The sequence below is a fragment of the Schistocerca nitens genome, chromosome 4 (genome assembly GCF_023898315.1).
Source record: "Schistocerca nitens isolate TAMUIC-IGC-003100 chromosome 4, iqSchNite1.1, whole genome shotgun sequence".
NCBI lineage: Eukaryota > Metazoa > Arthropoda > Insecta > Orthoptera > Acrididae > Schistocerca > Schistocerca nitens.
Window position 1 is genome coordinate 595,549,747 of NC_064617.1, and position 14,797 is coordinate 595,564,543.

The 14,797-nt window shown below is 36.5% G+C and overlaps 1 protein-coding gene across 3 annotated transcripts in view; it reads right to left on the reverse strand.

Moving 5' to 3' along the window:
• Positions 1-528: 528 nt before the first annotated feature.
• LOC126253347 (cholinephosphotransferase 1) overlaps positions 529-14,797 on the reverse strand; it is a 160,385-nt gene continuing 146,116 nt past the window's right edge. For all 3 annotated transcript variants that reach the window (XM_049954616.1, XM_049954617.1, XM_049954615.1), the window contains one exon: positions 529-1,299. In XM_049954616.1, the coding sequence (XP_049810573.1) occupies positions 1,208-1,299 (92 nt within the window). In that variant the 3' untranslated portion in view covers positions 529-1,207. The remainder of the gene's footprint in view (positions 1,300-14,797) is intronic.

The following is a 14,797-nucleotide window of genomic DNA, read 5'->3' on the forward strand; positions in this document are numbered from 1 at the left end:
TGAAGTAGACTGGGAATGGGGGAGGGGGTAGGAGAGGAGTTGCAGGAAAAAGAGGAAAAACTACTTTGCAAAATGTGTGTCACTCAATCTGTGTATGCAGTTCACAATTTACAATATATTTTTCTGGATATTGTTATATAATGAAAGACTTAATGTTTCATTAATAAACTGTTATCTGGCAGCTTACAAAGTATTTACTTGGTTTACATGTTTTAGTTAAATAAGAAAAGTTGTGAACCCTCAAAGACCACCACACCTCAAGCCTTTATATTATGCCTGTGTCCTTACAACAACTTCTTGCAGTTACTGAAGCTTATATAACAAAACAGTCTTCTCAACTATCAGGAAGATTATGATAAAATGTTAAATAAATTCAATCATACAGAAGTAACAAAACATTGACTGGATTTCTAAAAACAACACTGCTTTTTTGTGTACCACTGAAATACTTAACAACATTGAAATTTATTCCTAATGAGCAGAGTTCATTTTGGGAAGTAGTGCACAGGTTTTACCAAGCAAACTCAGTTTTATAAACCAATAAGCAATATATATTTTATATCTGACCATTTGTTGCTATCATATCATCACACAGAAAACAAATTCAGGACAAAAATAAACATGAAAGACTTCCACACATTTCCACACAGCAAATGCAGACAACACGCAGGTACTTAATGGATTCATGCAATCCCCTTGATGTAAGTTTTTGGGCATTTTTAACAATGACAATTGTTTGCCCTTTGCATTCTGCAATTGTTATAAATAATGTACAATCATTGTAAGTTGCTACTTTTGTGTATACAATGAGAACTATCCACACCATGAAACAGAAGCTTGAAACACCGAAGCAAAGGACTGGGGCAAATTGAAAAAAACTCATCTTCCAATAAAAATGAGTTTTCAAATGCTGGCTATGTGCAACATCAGCAGCATTTGACATAAGGCACATGACCTTAGATATTTTAAAAATACTGAACCATCTATCTTAAAGACAAATATTCTTACCTTTTAGAGCAATCCTGATAAGACTGCTATGAAAAAATTGCAATAGCCAATTTCTCTCTCATTACTGCCATGCATATTATGAGTCATTTAGCTGTCACGTAAGTCACTGTTACACTGCGAAAGCAAGAAATTCCTGAAACCGCATGCTGCACTTGAGAACAAACCGTAACACGCACACACATTTCAAGAAGTCTAAATTTCAGGATATTGTATGATCTTGTGCATCTAATAGTGGGTGACTGTCATCGTCACTTGAGCAAGAATCATTTTCTTGAGGCGCCTCTGTTGATGCTGCAATAGAAATTAATAATACCTCTAATCATTCACACACAACATTACAGGAGGCAATACACAATGAAACACATGAACGACACTCCTACAAGGTAAACGGTACAATTTCGACACAAGAGACTCATGCAAACATGCAACACACTAATTCCATTGCCAAATGCACCACATAAATACAAAACACTTGTCTTTACCAAACACATGCATTTATCTATAAAACAGTTACTCGAAAGAAGCCACACACGAAATGGATGTTTCCTTAAGCTACCTAAGGAAAAAAGAAAAACTTATTATTCTGTGCAAATACTATCGTCTAGAATTAAGGTACTTAAAAACAGACCTACTGTATTCTTGCACAGGTATGCGGTAGATTTTATAAATGCACAGCATAAAGTTACTCCCACAATACATGATATCTCAGAAAATTATCACTCTACAAAAATTATTAAAAAGTTTACAGAAAGTTTTCACACTTTGTATTGATTGACAGCTAATTGAAATGCAAATTACGCACACAGACAAGGCAATACCAGTTTTACATATACCAACTTGATATGAGTAGCAAGACATGTGTTCTCATGTCTGAATATGGTCAGTACTGACTGAAATTAAAAACCTGCTACATAAAAAATGATTCTGTAATTTGTAACTCAAATAAAAAAAATCGTAAGCAACAGAATAAATTCAGCAGTGCTTGTTTATTTGATGTCCTGGTCAGAGGAAAACATTGCAGCTAACTCAGAAATCCTACCAGCTGGTCACATGAGAATCAACAGTGCAGCATCAATGGAGCTCATGCTTCGCGTCCAGCACTATTGACACAGCAATGATTTGACCAAGTAACATGGTCACGCGTACAGCATCATATCAGTGTATCGTCTAGGCTGAATTTTAACTGTCAGATCCGTTTATATCGAGTTTGAGCTGTGCTGATCTCCCAGCTGTGAAATGAAGAAATGTAGTGTCTATCAGTAAATATTTGGATTCTCTTGGGATGGACTGCTTGCACTGGTGATGGCTTTAGACAGTGACACGCAAAACTTTCTTGTAACCTCTTTGGAATAGATTATGTACCACTGATAAATACCTGGTGGAGCATGGGCTCCACTGACCTTGGAAAGACTATAATTACAATTGTGCTGTATTTATTGTTTGCAGAAATTCTTCATTGGAAATAAATATTAAGCAAACATATAAAATGATTTTGGTATTTACGTAGAGGCGCCAACAATATCCGCAGCTCATATAACAGCAGAAAATGTAATTGCTGAAGGGCCATTCCACAGCACCTACACAAGTAACTCAACCACATGTGATTGTTGCTCACATTCAGTAACTTTTACCATCACTCATTTGATGAAGATAATCAATGAGAACATTGCCAATATCCACAGTAAATGTTTGAGATTCTTGTTTGAAATCCTTTACGTTTACAGTACCAGTGAAAAACTGATATCAGCCACATAACAGTAGCACCTTATAATGTCAGGCTGCATGGGTATAAAAATGAAGATTCAGAAAATATAAATGGCTTGTAGTGATAATTTGTCAAATGTGTACCATATAATAAAATGCAACACCTAAAGGTATATAACTAATTTTTAATTATGTTCCTTAATATGAAGCAAACACTACCACACGCTCACCTTACACCAGTAACTATTTTCCCATTAGATGATCGTAGGAGACTTTATGACTAAGAGTAATCATCACACACAGATGTTTCACTATTATACTCAGGAAACATGTGAATGCCATGACTACTGTGATGTCCATGGATGTGTACAGTAGGGAGTCTGTATGGTTGTGTTTGTGAATGTATGTACCATCTCTAGTGAAACAGCAAAAACTCGACAGCTGGTATAAATAGTTTTCTGTTGCTTATTTCTATGTGCCACGTATCAGTTAGTTCTAAGTGACTAGTTGACTTTTCTTTATTTTTCGTATTATTCCATCCAGGATTTTACATTTTGTTATGAATGCAATGAAGACAGATAAAGAAACAAAGAATATACTTCCACTTCCTATTCCTACATTCTATCTGACATGTATTTACTGACTGCCCCTTTACAAGCCATTCCAACCTTTGCTGATTCTTTCATATGTAGTGAATTTGGCTTAGTCATTAAACTTCTGTTCTGTGATTGTTAGCTGGCAATTCAACTACAGGACTACACTTTTTAAAAATTGTAACAATAATGTATCTCAAAGTTCAATGAAATTGGTCATTTATATATGGTAGCTCAAATGTCTTCACCTTTCTCCCAGCATCAATTACGTTCCAAAATAATCACTGACGTATTTCGGGCTCTTTCAGTAACATATCTCATATAGCTTACTCTTATATCAGTAATATTTTTAAAAAATCGAAAAAATGTTCATACAATACATAAGGCAGGCACATACCCCTCCAACCAGTAAAATTTGGAATATTATACATAAAGCCTGCAATATGGATAGTGTCACTCTCTTTTTAGTAGGTCCATGACACTAACAGTTACAAATCTCTGCATCTGTACGTCTTTGCACTCATTGTCAGGAACAACGTTAAAGAAGGTATTGTCAGGGAAGCAATTACGAACACGATACTGGAAGTAAGACAAACATTGATTCCAAGACACAAACTAGCAAGAACATAAAACTTCCACAAAGTGAATGCCCTAAATTTTTAATAAAGTTCCTTTCTCTGCTTGATCCACACCATTTAAAAATTTCTAAATAAAAGTATAAAACTGGATGTCAAAAAACTATACCTTCATCTATTCAATCTAATGGAGTTCGACAGTATGGACAATGTTGATTTTAGTATTGAAGATTGTGGCTGTACTCTTTCACTGTTATGAACAATATTGAATTTAGTATTTAATATTGTAGCTGTACCCTGGGCAACACAACACCTATGTACACATGAAAGGTCTATTTCCTGTAAAATGATCACTGGAAAATAAATAAAGATTAGACTAAAAATTCTCATAACACAACATAAGAGGTGTTACTTGTTTCTACATCTGCATTTTCTCCACGAAAACTTCTGTTTGATGTGTGATGGAATGTACCAAGTACAAAAACAATCCATCCTCACTATAAATGTTAATTCTTGATATGTGTAATATTCATACTTGAAACTGATCTGGAGTGTAAGGCAGGTATTTACATAATTTAGCTTTTTCATTTTAGAATTTAAATTCTTATCACCCCCTATGAAGAGAAATTAAGTTTACACTTAAGATTATATTATGTTTAAGAAAAAACTGGCCAGAACTGTGTGTTTCATAAAATAACTCACATAAATTGTGGGGAACACACAATCAGACTAACTTCTCCTCCTCCTCCCATCCTCCAGCCTTTTGGGGGTCACTAGTCCACATCATAATAAATGACAAAGGACAACAAATATAGTACTGAAACAATTATTGAAAATGGTGGTATGTATGATATTTTTAGTACATAATTTGTATTCTGATAATATATTTGACATGCTCATGTCAAAATTACAAGGACACTAGATTCTGAAAGGCTTACAACTGACCTCAAAATCACAATATTCAGAAAAATCTTTTGTGTATAGAATTACTCACAGAAACTTAACATTTATGAATATGTAATGAATTCAAGGCAAACAACAATATTTTGCAGAAATAAATGATCTTCCAACTCATAACAAATATACTTCAACTGAACTATACACTACACTTAACACATGTCATATGATGGTCAAGAAAATATAACATATAATAATACACTTACGTGCAGAACTCAAGGACAAAAGTAAATTTTGCATCATGTATCACAGCCAAGAAACAAAGATCGATGAAACCTGGAGAATACATAGAAAGAAGTGCTACATTATAGTACAGAAGATAAATGAAATAAATACCAATGAGATGTAGATAAATGACACTTTCATTCAAAGACAATAATTACATTAAAGTCACAGTGTTTCATGATGGTCCCCTGGAATTCACGAAAGGTGGGACATGATTCTTAATAGGGTGTGCGATCACTGCAGAAAGCAATGCACACTATGCAACATTGTTCCGTGCTGGCCACAAGACTGATAAAGAGTTCTTGTGACAGCTGCTGGATGGTCCTTGGTGCATGTGGATGCGCTGCAAAATGTCTCCCCAACACACTCCACACATGCTCAATGGAATTTGAGTGGGGGAATGGGTAGGTGAAACCAGTCATTTGCCAAATATCCTCTCATTCCAAGAACTCCTTCACCTACACAGTTCGCTGTGGTTGCACATTGAAATCCATAAAAATGAAGTCATGGCCAAAAGCAGCCCTGAAAAGATGCACGTGGGAAACTACTCTGTCAGGTAATGCACCCAGGAATATAGCTGAACATGATCACTTTGGTGGTCTCAATGTTATGGTATGGTGAGAAGTAATGTTGCATGGACATAGTGACCCCCACATCTTCTAACATGGTATACGCACTGGTCAACATTATTGTGACATTGTACTCCTTCCCCATGTGAGGCTCTTCAGGGGTATATTTCACCCTAACTTCATTTTTATGTGGGGCAATGCACAACCGCATTGAACTGTACGAGTGGAGTAGCTCTTTGAACAAGAGGACATTTAGTGAAGGGACTGACCTGGCCTGCCTGTTCCCATGGTTTAAATCGCAGCAAGTGCTTGCAGGTTGCATTGGAGAGTTGTATTGCAGCATATCTACATGCAGCAATGACCATACAGCAGCCGTCAACTGTGTAGGTAGAGGAAAGGAACACCTTACTTTAAGAACTCCCTATCAACCTTGTGGCCAGCCAAGAGCAAAATGCAGAAAATGCACTGCTGTCTGTGGTGTTAACACACCATTTAGAACCATGTCCTGCCTTTTGTAATGCCCATAGGACCATAATAAATCACAGTGAAGCCAGTACCATTACTGACCTTAAGTAAAACTGTCATTTGTGGGGTTCATCTTGCTGCATGTTTCTCACAGTTAGCTCCCGTGCTATACTGTAGCACTACTTTCTATGTACGGGCCAAGTTTGAAACTGGTGCACAAGGGTATAAGAACATTGATAATAACTAAAAATGGTTGCAGAGAAAAGGAAGCAGAAAGATGGTTAGCAAAAAATATGGAATAAAAAGAAATAATTATGAAGGATAGAGAGAAGGAGGGTGTTGGGAAGGAGTGAGAGATAGGGAGGAGGAAAGGGGAGGGAGGGAGAGAGAGTAGGGAGGGGGAGGGGAAGGGGAGGAGCCTTTAGTACGAATTAGTGAAAGATTGAAATAATGACAGAAGGGAGAGGAAAAGGGAGGCATTAGCTGACACGAAGGGATCACATCACTAGGAGAAAATTGCTGAGAGGGAGTTTTGGAAACAGATGGGGTGCAGCTAAACAGTCGTGTATACAATGACCTATTGTTTGTCTGGTAAGACTGTGTAATGTACTGCTTGCTTTTGTTATCGGTATCTGTAACACAATTATTTAACCACTGAAATCTGAGCAATTCACAGATTACACCTACAGTGTGCAGAAACTGTTTAGAAAAGTCCATTAAATGAATTTGCAATTGCGAATAAGGACAACCATCAGCTGTACTTAATTAGAAAAGTAGGTTGGTTTGAAGATAAATGACCTTTACCAGAGAGGTTCTATCACAGATTGTCTCCCATTGATTTCGTCTGTTCTATGATTTGACTCAACCAGTAGGGTTATTTCAGAACCTAAAATGGAATTTGAACTATGCTACAATTTTCAACAAACGCATTTTCCCACAGATTAAACTCACATTATGAAGGGGGAAGAACTTACTATGATTAACTAATGAAAAGACTGCCAAATCCTCAGATGCAAATTCTGAAATTCACTGAGATACGTAACATTTTCTAGCTCTAATGAGCCTATAAAATTCTAAAGAAATTTCTCATGATTGTGTGTCCAGCGGGCATAATGGAGAGGTGTGTGTGAGTGTGTGTGTGTGTGTGTTTTAAGGATTTATATCAAAAGCTAGCGCATTTTCTTTCTCTTTTGTGTGCACCTGCCCTGTCGACAAATCAATGGTTCTGTTATTCATAATCTACTTTACTCCTAAATGATTTATATTCTATCAGAACTTTCCTACATAATTTTTCACAGCTTAGGTAAGACTGTCTGTTCTTATCACACAGCTTTCAACTTTACCTGTAACTTTCTCTGCTTAATGATAAGGTATACAGGTTATTAAAAATAAAGCGTCAGATATTTTGAGGGATGGTATGGTCCATTCCATGAACGACGGAAGTTCAAGCATGTCGAGGCTCGGATGGGGATTGCATTGTTGACTAAGTGACAGTTGCGGTATGCGCATGTGCATGGTTTCTGCTTGAAGAAAGCATATATCTTGCTAATTATAATTCTCATTTGCTTATGCAGAGTTTATCACTTACCACCAAAATCAGCGATGAGAGTTCCGAACAAATGGAGATGAAATTGGGTAAACAACTCACTGCCACTACATTTAATTCTCTCATTAGTTACGGCATTCACAGAAGAGTGCTCAGAACACTACTGAATACTCACTGGATGTCGGAGAATACGTGACGTAGGTGCACATAACAAGCCTAAACTCAGCTGCCATTATTCATGATTCCAACTGCAGCACCCACCAAAACATGAAAAAAGTCCCATAAACAAGGGCTCTAAATGCACACTTTATGAGCAACGAGCACTTGTTATCTTCAGTACTATGAAACACAACTCTTCTACTGCAAGCTCTTTGATTCCATATATTAGGGAAAGGGGCGAGGTAAATGACATGGACCAAACAGGAAAAAAAATGTTGATAAATATAAGCTCTAAAATGCATCCTTAAGAGCTATGAGCACTATTCAATAGAAGAAACGTTTCACAGTAGCGAAGATGAACAAGAGCTCACAGCTCTTAAGGTATGCATTTTAGGGTCTATGTTTGCTGGACATTTTTTTCTTGTTTTGGTCCATGCTATTACCTCCCAAAATAAAGAAAGCAAAGAGCTTGCAAAAGAAGAGATGTCTTTCACAGTATCGAAGAACAAGTGCTCATAGCTCTTTAGGAATGCATTTTAGAGCCCATGTTTATTGGGCTTCTTTCTTGTTTTGGTGGATACTACCACTTTTCAAAGTATTCGACACTCTGTATATCCTACTGACAACATTCAACAGTCCCCGTCCTGACGTACAACAATCACTCCATCTATCTGGCATGACAGTCTCATTCTTAAATTTTTCAATGATACCACATCACACGATCTATCTCAACAAAGAGGTTTTGTTGGAATAACTATAAAAACTTGATTTGGGATATTTCACATTTACAAAAAATAAAAATTATCCACTAGTTTCAAAGACTGGCTATCAAGCCACTGTCTGCCTGTCTTACCTCTCCCTCTGTTTCTGTTTTCCCCCCTATGTCTTCAAGAAATCAGGTACAAAATGGGAATATTTAAATTCGGATAACAATGGAACTATGGAGCACATTATTTCCTCATAAAATAGATTGCTGTCATTTAAGCCAAAATATTTACCATTGTAAATACAGAAATTATCTTCTGAATATGAATTACACATACAAATAAATTTTAATTTTCCACAAAAGGATTACACTCCCAGTAGCATAATGGTTTAGCTGTTAACAAGAAAACAATGACTAACGAGTTTCTCAGGCACTGATGACAGGTATTAATCTCCTTCACACTTAAAAATGTGCTACTATACCGCTCTACAAACATAACATAGTAGAATCAACATGCCTCCTTACCGACCTGAAAAGTAGCTGATAACACCACTATTAAAAATAAAAGATGAAGAATGTCAGGAATTTGTATGTAGTGATTATTCAGAAAATACAGACAATGAAAGAAACAACCACGGGCGCCAATGTAGAAGTAGTTATTAAGGACCTATCATTTCATAAAGCACATTGTACAGCTTGTATTAAGCATTACTTTCACGAACTGGCTATTAATTCTTGCTGAAATTTTTGTGATGAAAGAAGTACAACAACAACTATCTGTGAAATGCAATACGAGATATTTAACAGTCACATTGTTATACGTATACTTTCACGTAACTTGCACCCTGTGTTCATTTCATTCTGGTCTTTAGACAGATAACAGCACACGAGTGAGTACATGTCTAATCAAAAGGAAATTCTCTTGACAAAACTACAAAAATTAGAACAGAATCGCTGGCCAGTAACTACATCAGTACCACTGACAGGTACACTATCCTAGCTTTCAGAACTATTAGTTATGTACTGTTCTATGTGCCGATCAGCAACTTTCACTTTTCCTGTAGGTTAAGTACTGGCCAGCAATTCTGGCGTAATTTTACTGAATACATGGTACATCTCTCATTCAACTGATGAACGAATATTTGAAACTGCCAACACTGGAGATTAAGTTTGATATATGTTTTTTTTTTTTTAATTTTACGTAATTATCGGACTCAACTGAACGTTATGTAACAATTTACAGTCCTTTAATACATATTTAACTGTTTTCTGTTACAAGTGACCCACTGACTGGAAACTTTCCCATACATAAAATTTCAAACACAATCAATTTACCAATTGTGCGGGTGAAGAAATCTGCAGGCATCATAACAAACTGTTACAATCAACTGACAGTCATCCAAACCAAAAAATCTGGTGCTCAATCCCGTATTTAATTTTGATATGGGAACAAAAGTCAGACTGCAACTGAAAATTTATATAGGAGAAATTCAACACTCCCACTTGGGGTGGGAGGTGTGCACGCATTCCTGTACTTCTGCTCTGTTCCAAAAAGTCACCAGATTTCAAACATCTGAAATATGTCCTATGGCAGGTGGTGTTTATCAGATAAATCTGACTAAAAAGGCATTAGAAACATCATTTTCTTAAGATAATTATTCTTAAAGGCAAAAGCTGGTTTGAGCAGCGCAGCAAAGAGCGTTTTAATAATGTTCCTACTGAAAAGTGTTACACCCCTGCCAGCCATTTATTCAGATACTGAAAGAATTGTTATAGATCAAAATTACAGTATGTGATAGATGAAATTTTTGAATCAACCAGGGAAGGAGCCACTAACCTTGGAAACTGTGTCAACCTACAATGCAAAAATACTGCAGGATGTGCATAGATGAAAAACTACTTTGTACAAATATTTTAGTGATCTAAACTAACATTCTATCTACTTTAAAATGATGTATATACGCTGCTGTCAATAACCAAATACAGCATGTGACACAATAAATCTGTTACAGGCCCTCAACTAAAATGAAGGACGACTGATGTGAGGAAAGGAAAAAGGGGGGAAGGGTGGATCTGAAGATACCTTATAAGATCACTCCAAAAAGAAAGTCCACACTGAAATGACACATTAATAGAGATACATGAGGATAGAAGAAGATAACAGAAATAAGGCAACCTTCACCAACAGCTGACACATGGAGTATTGCCCGATGTAACAGCATAGAAAATTTCATTTTACTACAGTCAAGAGGGCATAAGAAGACCCCGACAGCTCACAGCACTGTTGCCAGCTTTACACTGCGAAACGCTTATGGCTGCAGGAAATAATTGTAACCATATACAGAGGTGTGACAGTACTGGTGTGTTGCTATAGAGGTATTTACAAAATTGTATTATATTGCTGATGAGATAGGCAAGCTAAGCTGCCATGCCCTACCCACTGCAACTGTAAGGGATCAGCTTATGCCAACTCAACTATAGCTTTCGAGTGCAGAGTGGGACATGGTGTGTGGGGTCAAAGAAACAGAAGTATGAGAGGTCAGGAGAGGAGAGGTAGCTTTCAACGGTGGTTGAAAAATTAGAATTAAATAAAGAAACTGTTGGGGTAGCGGATAACATAATCACCTCAGCCAAAACCTAGTGAAGTTACATTGCTGCTATGTATCTCTCTGCACAATACACCAATCAACTGGAATATACCAATCACCTGGAATTTACATGTAAATAAAAGGAGTGGTTGCCATTCTTGATTGTTCTGAGTATGTTAGATATTAAGACCATCAAGTTAAGAGAAAAAGGAATTTTTATGATAATTCTTTTTTTGTACATTATAAAGTAGTTGTATGACTTACTAATGGATTTACGTTGGTGCTCTAGTTTTGCCACTTAAATGTGTGTGATGACTATGTTTGTAGTTCTATCATTCAGTCAATGCCACAAAATTAGCACACACAAACAATTTTGAACTTACTAACAAAAAATTGAGTAATCCTTTTTATTCTGTAGAATATTTTATTTTGCACTGAAGTTTCTGTTGCAGGTTTAAGAAGGTGAGTGGAATAAGCAAATAATGAACAACAATGCTTAACAAACCAACGTATGTATTAACCTCCATTATAATGGGAACAAAAAACATCTTGTACAAATGTCAAAGCAATTATAACAAACAGTTTAACATATCTGAATGTTCTCTTAACACGGGTTAAATAAATACTGCGAAAATACTAGTGTAGTGTTACAAGAGAACATTGCTGCCAGAATGGGAAAAATAACAAAATAAACTTCGTAAAATTTAAGCTGTGCATCATGCTCAAAAATTTCTGGAGTGATTAACATATATATTTATTTTTTGGCTAAATCACACATTATATAATTAAGTACATAATACAGATTTTTGAGTGGTACACAGATTCAGTTCTGAAAGATTTTCAACTGATAGCTTGGAGCTGAACAACTGCCACATTAACTTACTGTCTCAATTCAGGAAAGCTGTATCAAGTTAAAAATACACATATTCATCAAATGTCTCCCATGCAGCTCTGAAGAGAAGATTTTACACTAAACTTTACAAAAGCTAAGAATTGCCAATGCCAGTCTGCATTTGTCACTTATTAGGAGAAGCACATGATTGTAATGAATTTCAATGCTGTTCACTTCACTTCATATTATTAGTTTAAAAAGTCATTAAAATGAGAACTTTTTCAAATCAGTGCAAGAAATTCCTTTAACAGAAGTAATGTGAAATGAATCTCAGGTATGTGATACAAATCTCAGTTCTGAAACAGAAGTACAACATGGAAATTCATGGACTAAAGCAACCTCCTCCACAAATTAAAAGGTGAACAGATGTTTTAACACCATATTGCAATGGTAAAAACACACAGAAAAATGAAGAAGAGAAGAAATAATGTGAATGAAAGATAATAATGACTACAAGAAAACATTGCTATAGGATTAATGCCAACACTTGTGCTTACAGAATGACCAAAAGTACACACGTGACACTACAACATTCCAAACTTAGCTAGTTGCAGTTCCCTGGTAGAACTGTCAGGGCATCATTTCAATGGGAGTGTCTCCATTTACACCAAGGAACACATGATAACCCCTCACGAACTGCATTTTACCAAAAGGAATAGAAGGAAAATTAGCGTTGAATGTCCTGTCATTAGAGAGGGAGCTCGACCTCAGATGGGGGAGGGTTTGCTATCAACAAATTTTATATAACAACGTATCTCCTTTCTGATGGGGAAAAAAAGTTGAAACTGCAAAATAAAAAAATTGTACAGGAAGTAGATTTTGATTGTAACACCATATTACAGGGTACAAGCTAGGAATCAAGGCACACGTCTAGAACACATGACACACAAAAGTGCACAGTAGCAAAAGAGAGAGGCTGTTAATAAGAAGTAGTTGTTACATGGCTGGCGCAAGGAGCTATTTCAGTAAGGAAGCAAAAGTTAGACAAGAGAACACCACTAAATGGTATTGTAAAAGACAATGAGATTTAGAGGGAGGAGAGATATGATAGCAACAAGGAGGAACTTAAAGAACAACGTAAGGGGTATAGCACAAAGCAAAAATTAACAGTTGAGGTCAGAGGAGAAGGGGAAGGGATACAGCTTGAGTGCTTGCTGTGTCTTAAGTAATGTCTGCACCTGTCACACTAACATTCTACTTAATACCCAACTTCTATTATTCAGTGATTTCTGCCCTTTAAGCTAGTTACATGTCTCCTCTTCTCTACTGAACTCTGATCAATTTGAAATATAAACAATGTCTCTTGCATCCCATTCCTCTCATATGCCTCCCGCCCCAGTCAATCTTGGCTGAATATCCTGATGGCTTGCTTTGTTTTTACATCTATCTTCATTTTACATTCCAGCTTTCCTTCTGAAGATTAAATACTTCCTACGTGTTATTCACTTCTTACTTTATTAGAAGGGTATCGTGAAGCCTTAAACCTAGACTAAGCATGTGGATGACAGGTGTCCCCGAGTAATATTTGTTGCAAGAATACAACACTGTGTGTTGATTTTTGGAGCCGCACTTTTTACTACATGTATATTTATTGTTGGTGTTTGTTTGAATTGACTGATAAGGGTGTGTTCAGTTCATAATTTTATTATGGGAAGGATGGTGTAACAAGTTGGGACACGAAAGTTCCTAGAAAAAAATGTCCATACTTCAGCAAGTAACATAATTATCCATCTGCCTGAAAGCAAAGTTAGGGCTCCAAGAAGTCCAACAGAAGCCTTGAGTCTGTATCTGACTGATGATGATGACGTATTACAAATTATTGTTTCTTGTAATGTTGACACTAAAAATGTTCATTCAAGATTTACCAGCGAAAGATATGCAAAATTGACAAGTATGACAGAGATAAGACCTTTCACTGGAATGCTTAATTTCATTGGTAAAATACATTGTTCAAGAAAGAATTTGCAGCAGCTGTGGGATAACTCTAAAGACAATGGACTGGTGTGTTGTTTTCTTACTACGAGTGAGAGTGAGAAGATATTTCATTTTCTGTATCGATGTTTGTGGTTAGATAATGTATGTATCGATGTTTGTGGTTAGATAATGTAAATATGGATAATTCTTGGCAGTTGGAAGATAAACCAGCTCCCGTCAGAGAAGTATTTGAACTTGTGGGTAGTAAGTTTAGTGATCTTTTCTCTCCAAGGGAGTATGTAACTCTCGACAAGCAGGTTTTGTCTTTCAGGGAGCATTGGTCATCTAGGCATAACATACCTAGTAAACCTGCAAAAATAAGGATTAAAAACATTTGGTCTTGTTGATATTAAGACTGACTACACAATTAATTTGGAACTACATCTATGTCTACATATGAGGGGCAGTCCAATAAAAACTGAACACCTGCCACAACAGGACCATGGAATTGTTCCAGTCAAAACTAGTCACCATGCATGTTCAGACGTTTATTGCCCTGGGAGACCAGATGATCAATTCCTATTTTATAGAACACAGTCAGCTGCCGACGAATCCACAACTGAGCCCACTCCTGCACTTCATGGTCAGACTGAAACCAACATTCATGTATGTCTTTCTTTAGGTCACCAAAGATATGAAAATCACATAGGAAAGATCCGGGCTGTACAAAGGATGTTACAGTGTTTCCCAACCAAATCACTGAAGTGTAGCCTGCATCTGATTGGCAGTATGGTGGTGGGTGTTATCATGCAACAGGATGATTCTGTCCAACAGCATTCTGACAGACCGAATGCAAATGGCAAAGTCAACAGTGGAAAGCTGTTCATACAAGTTGT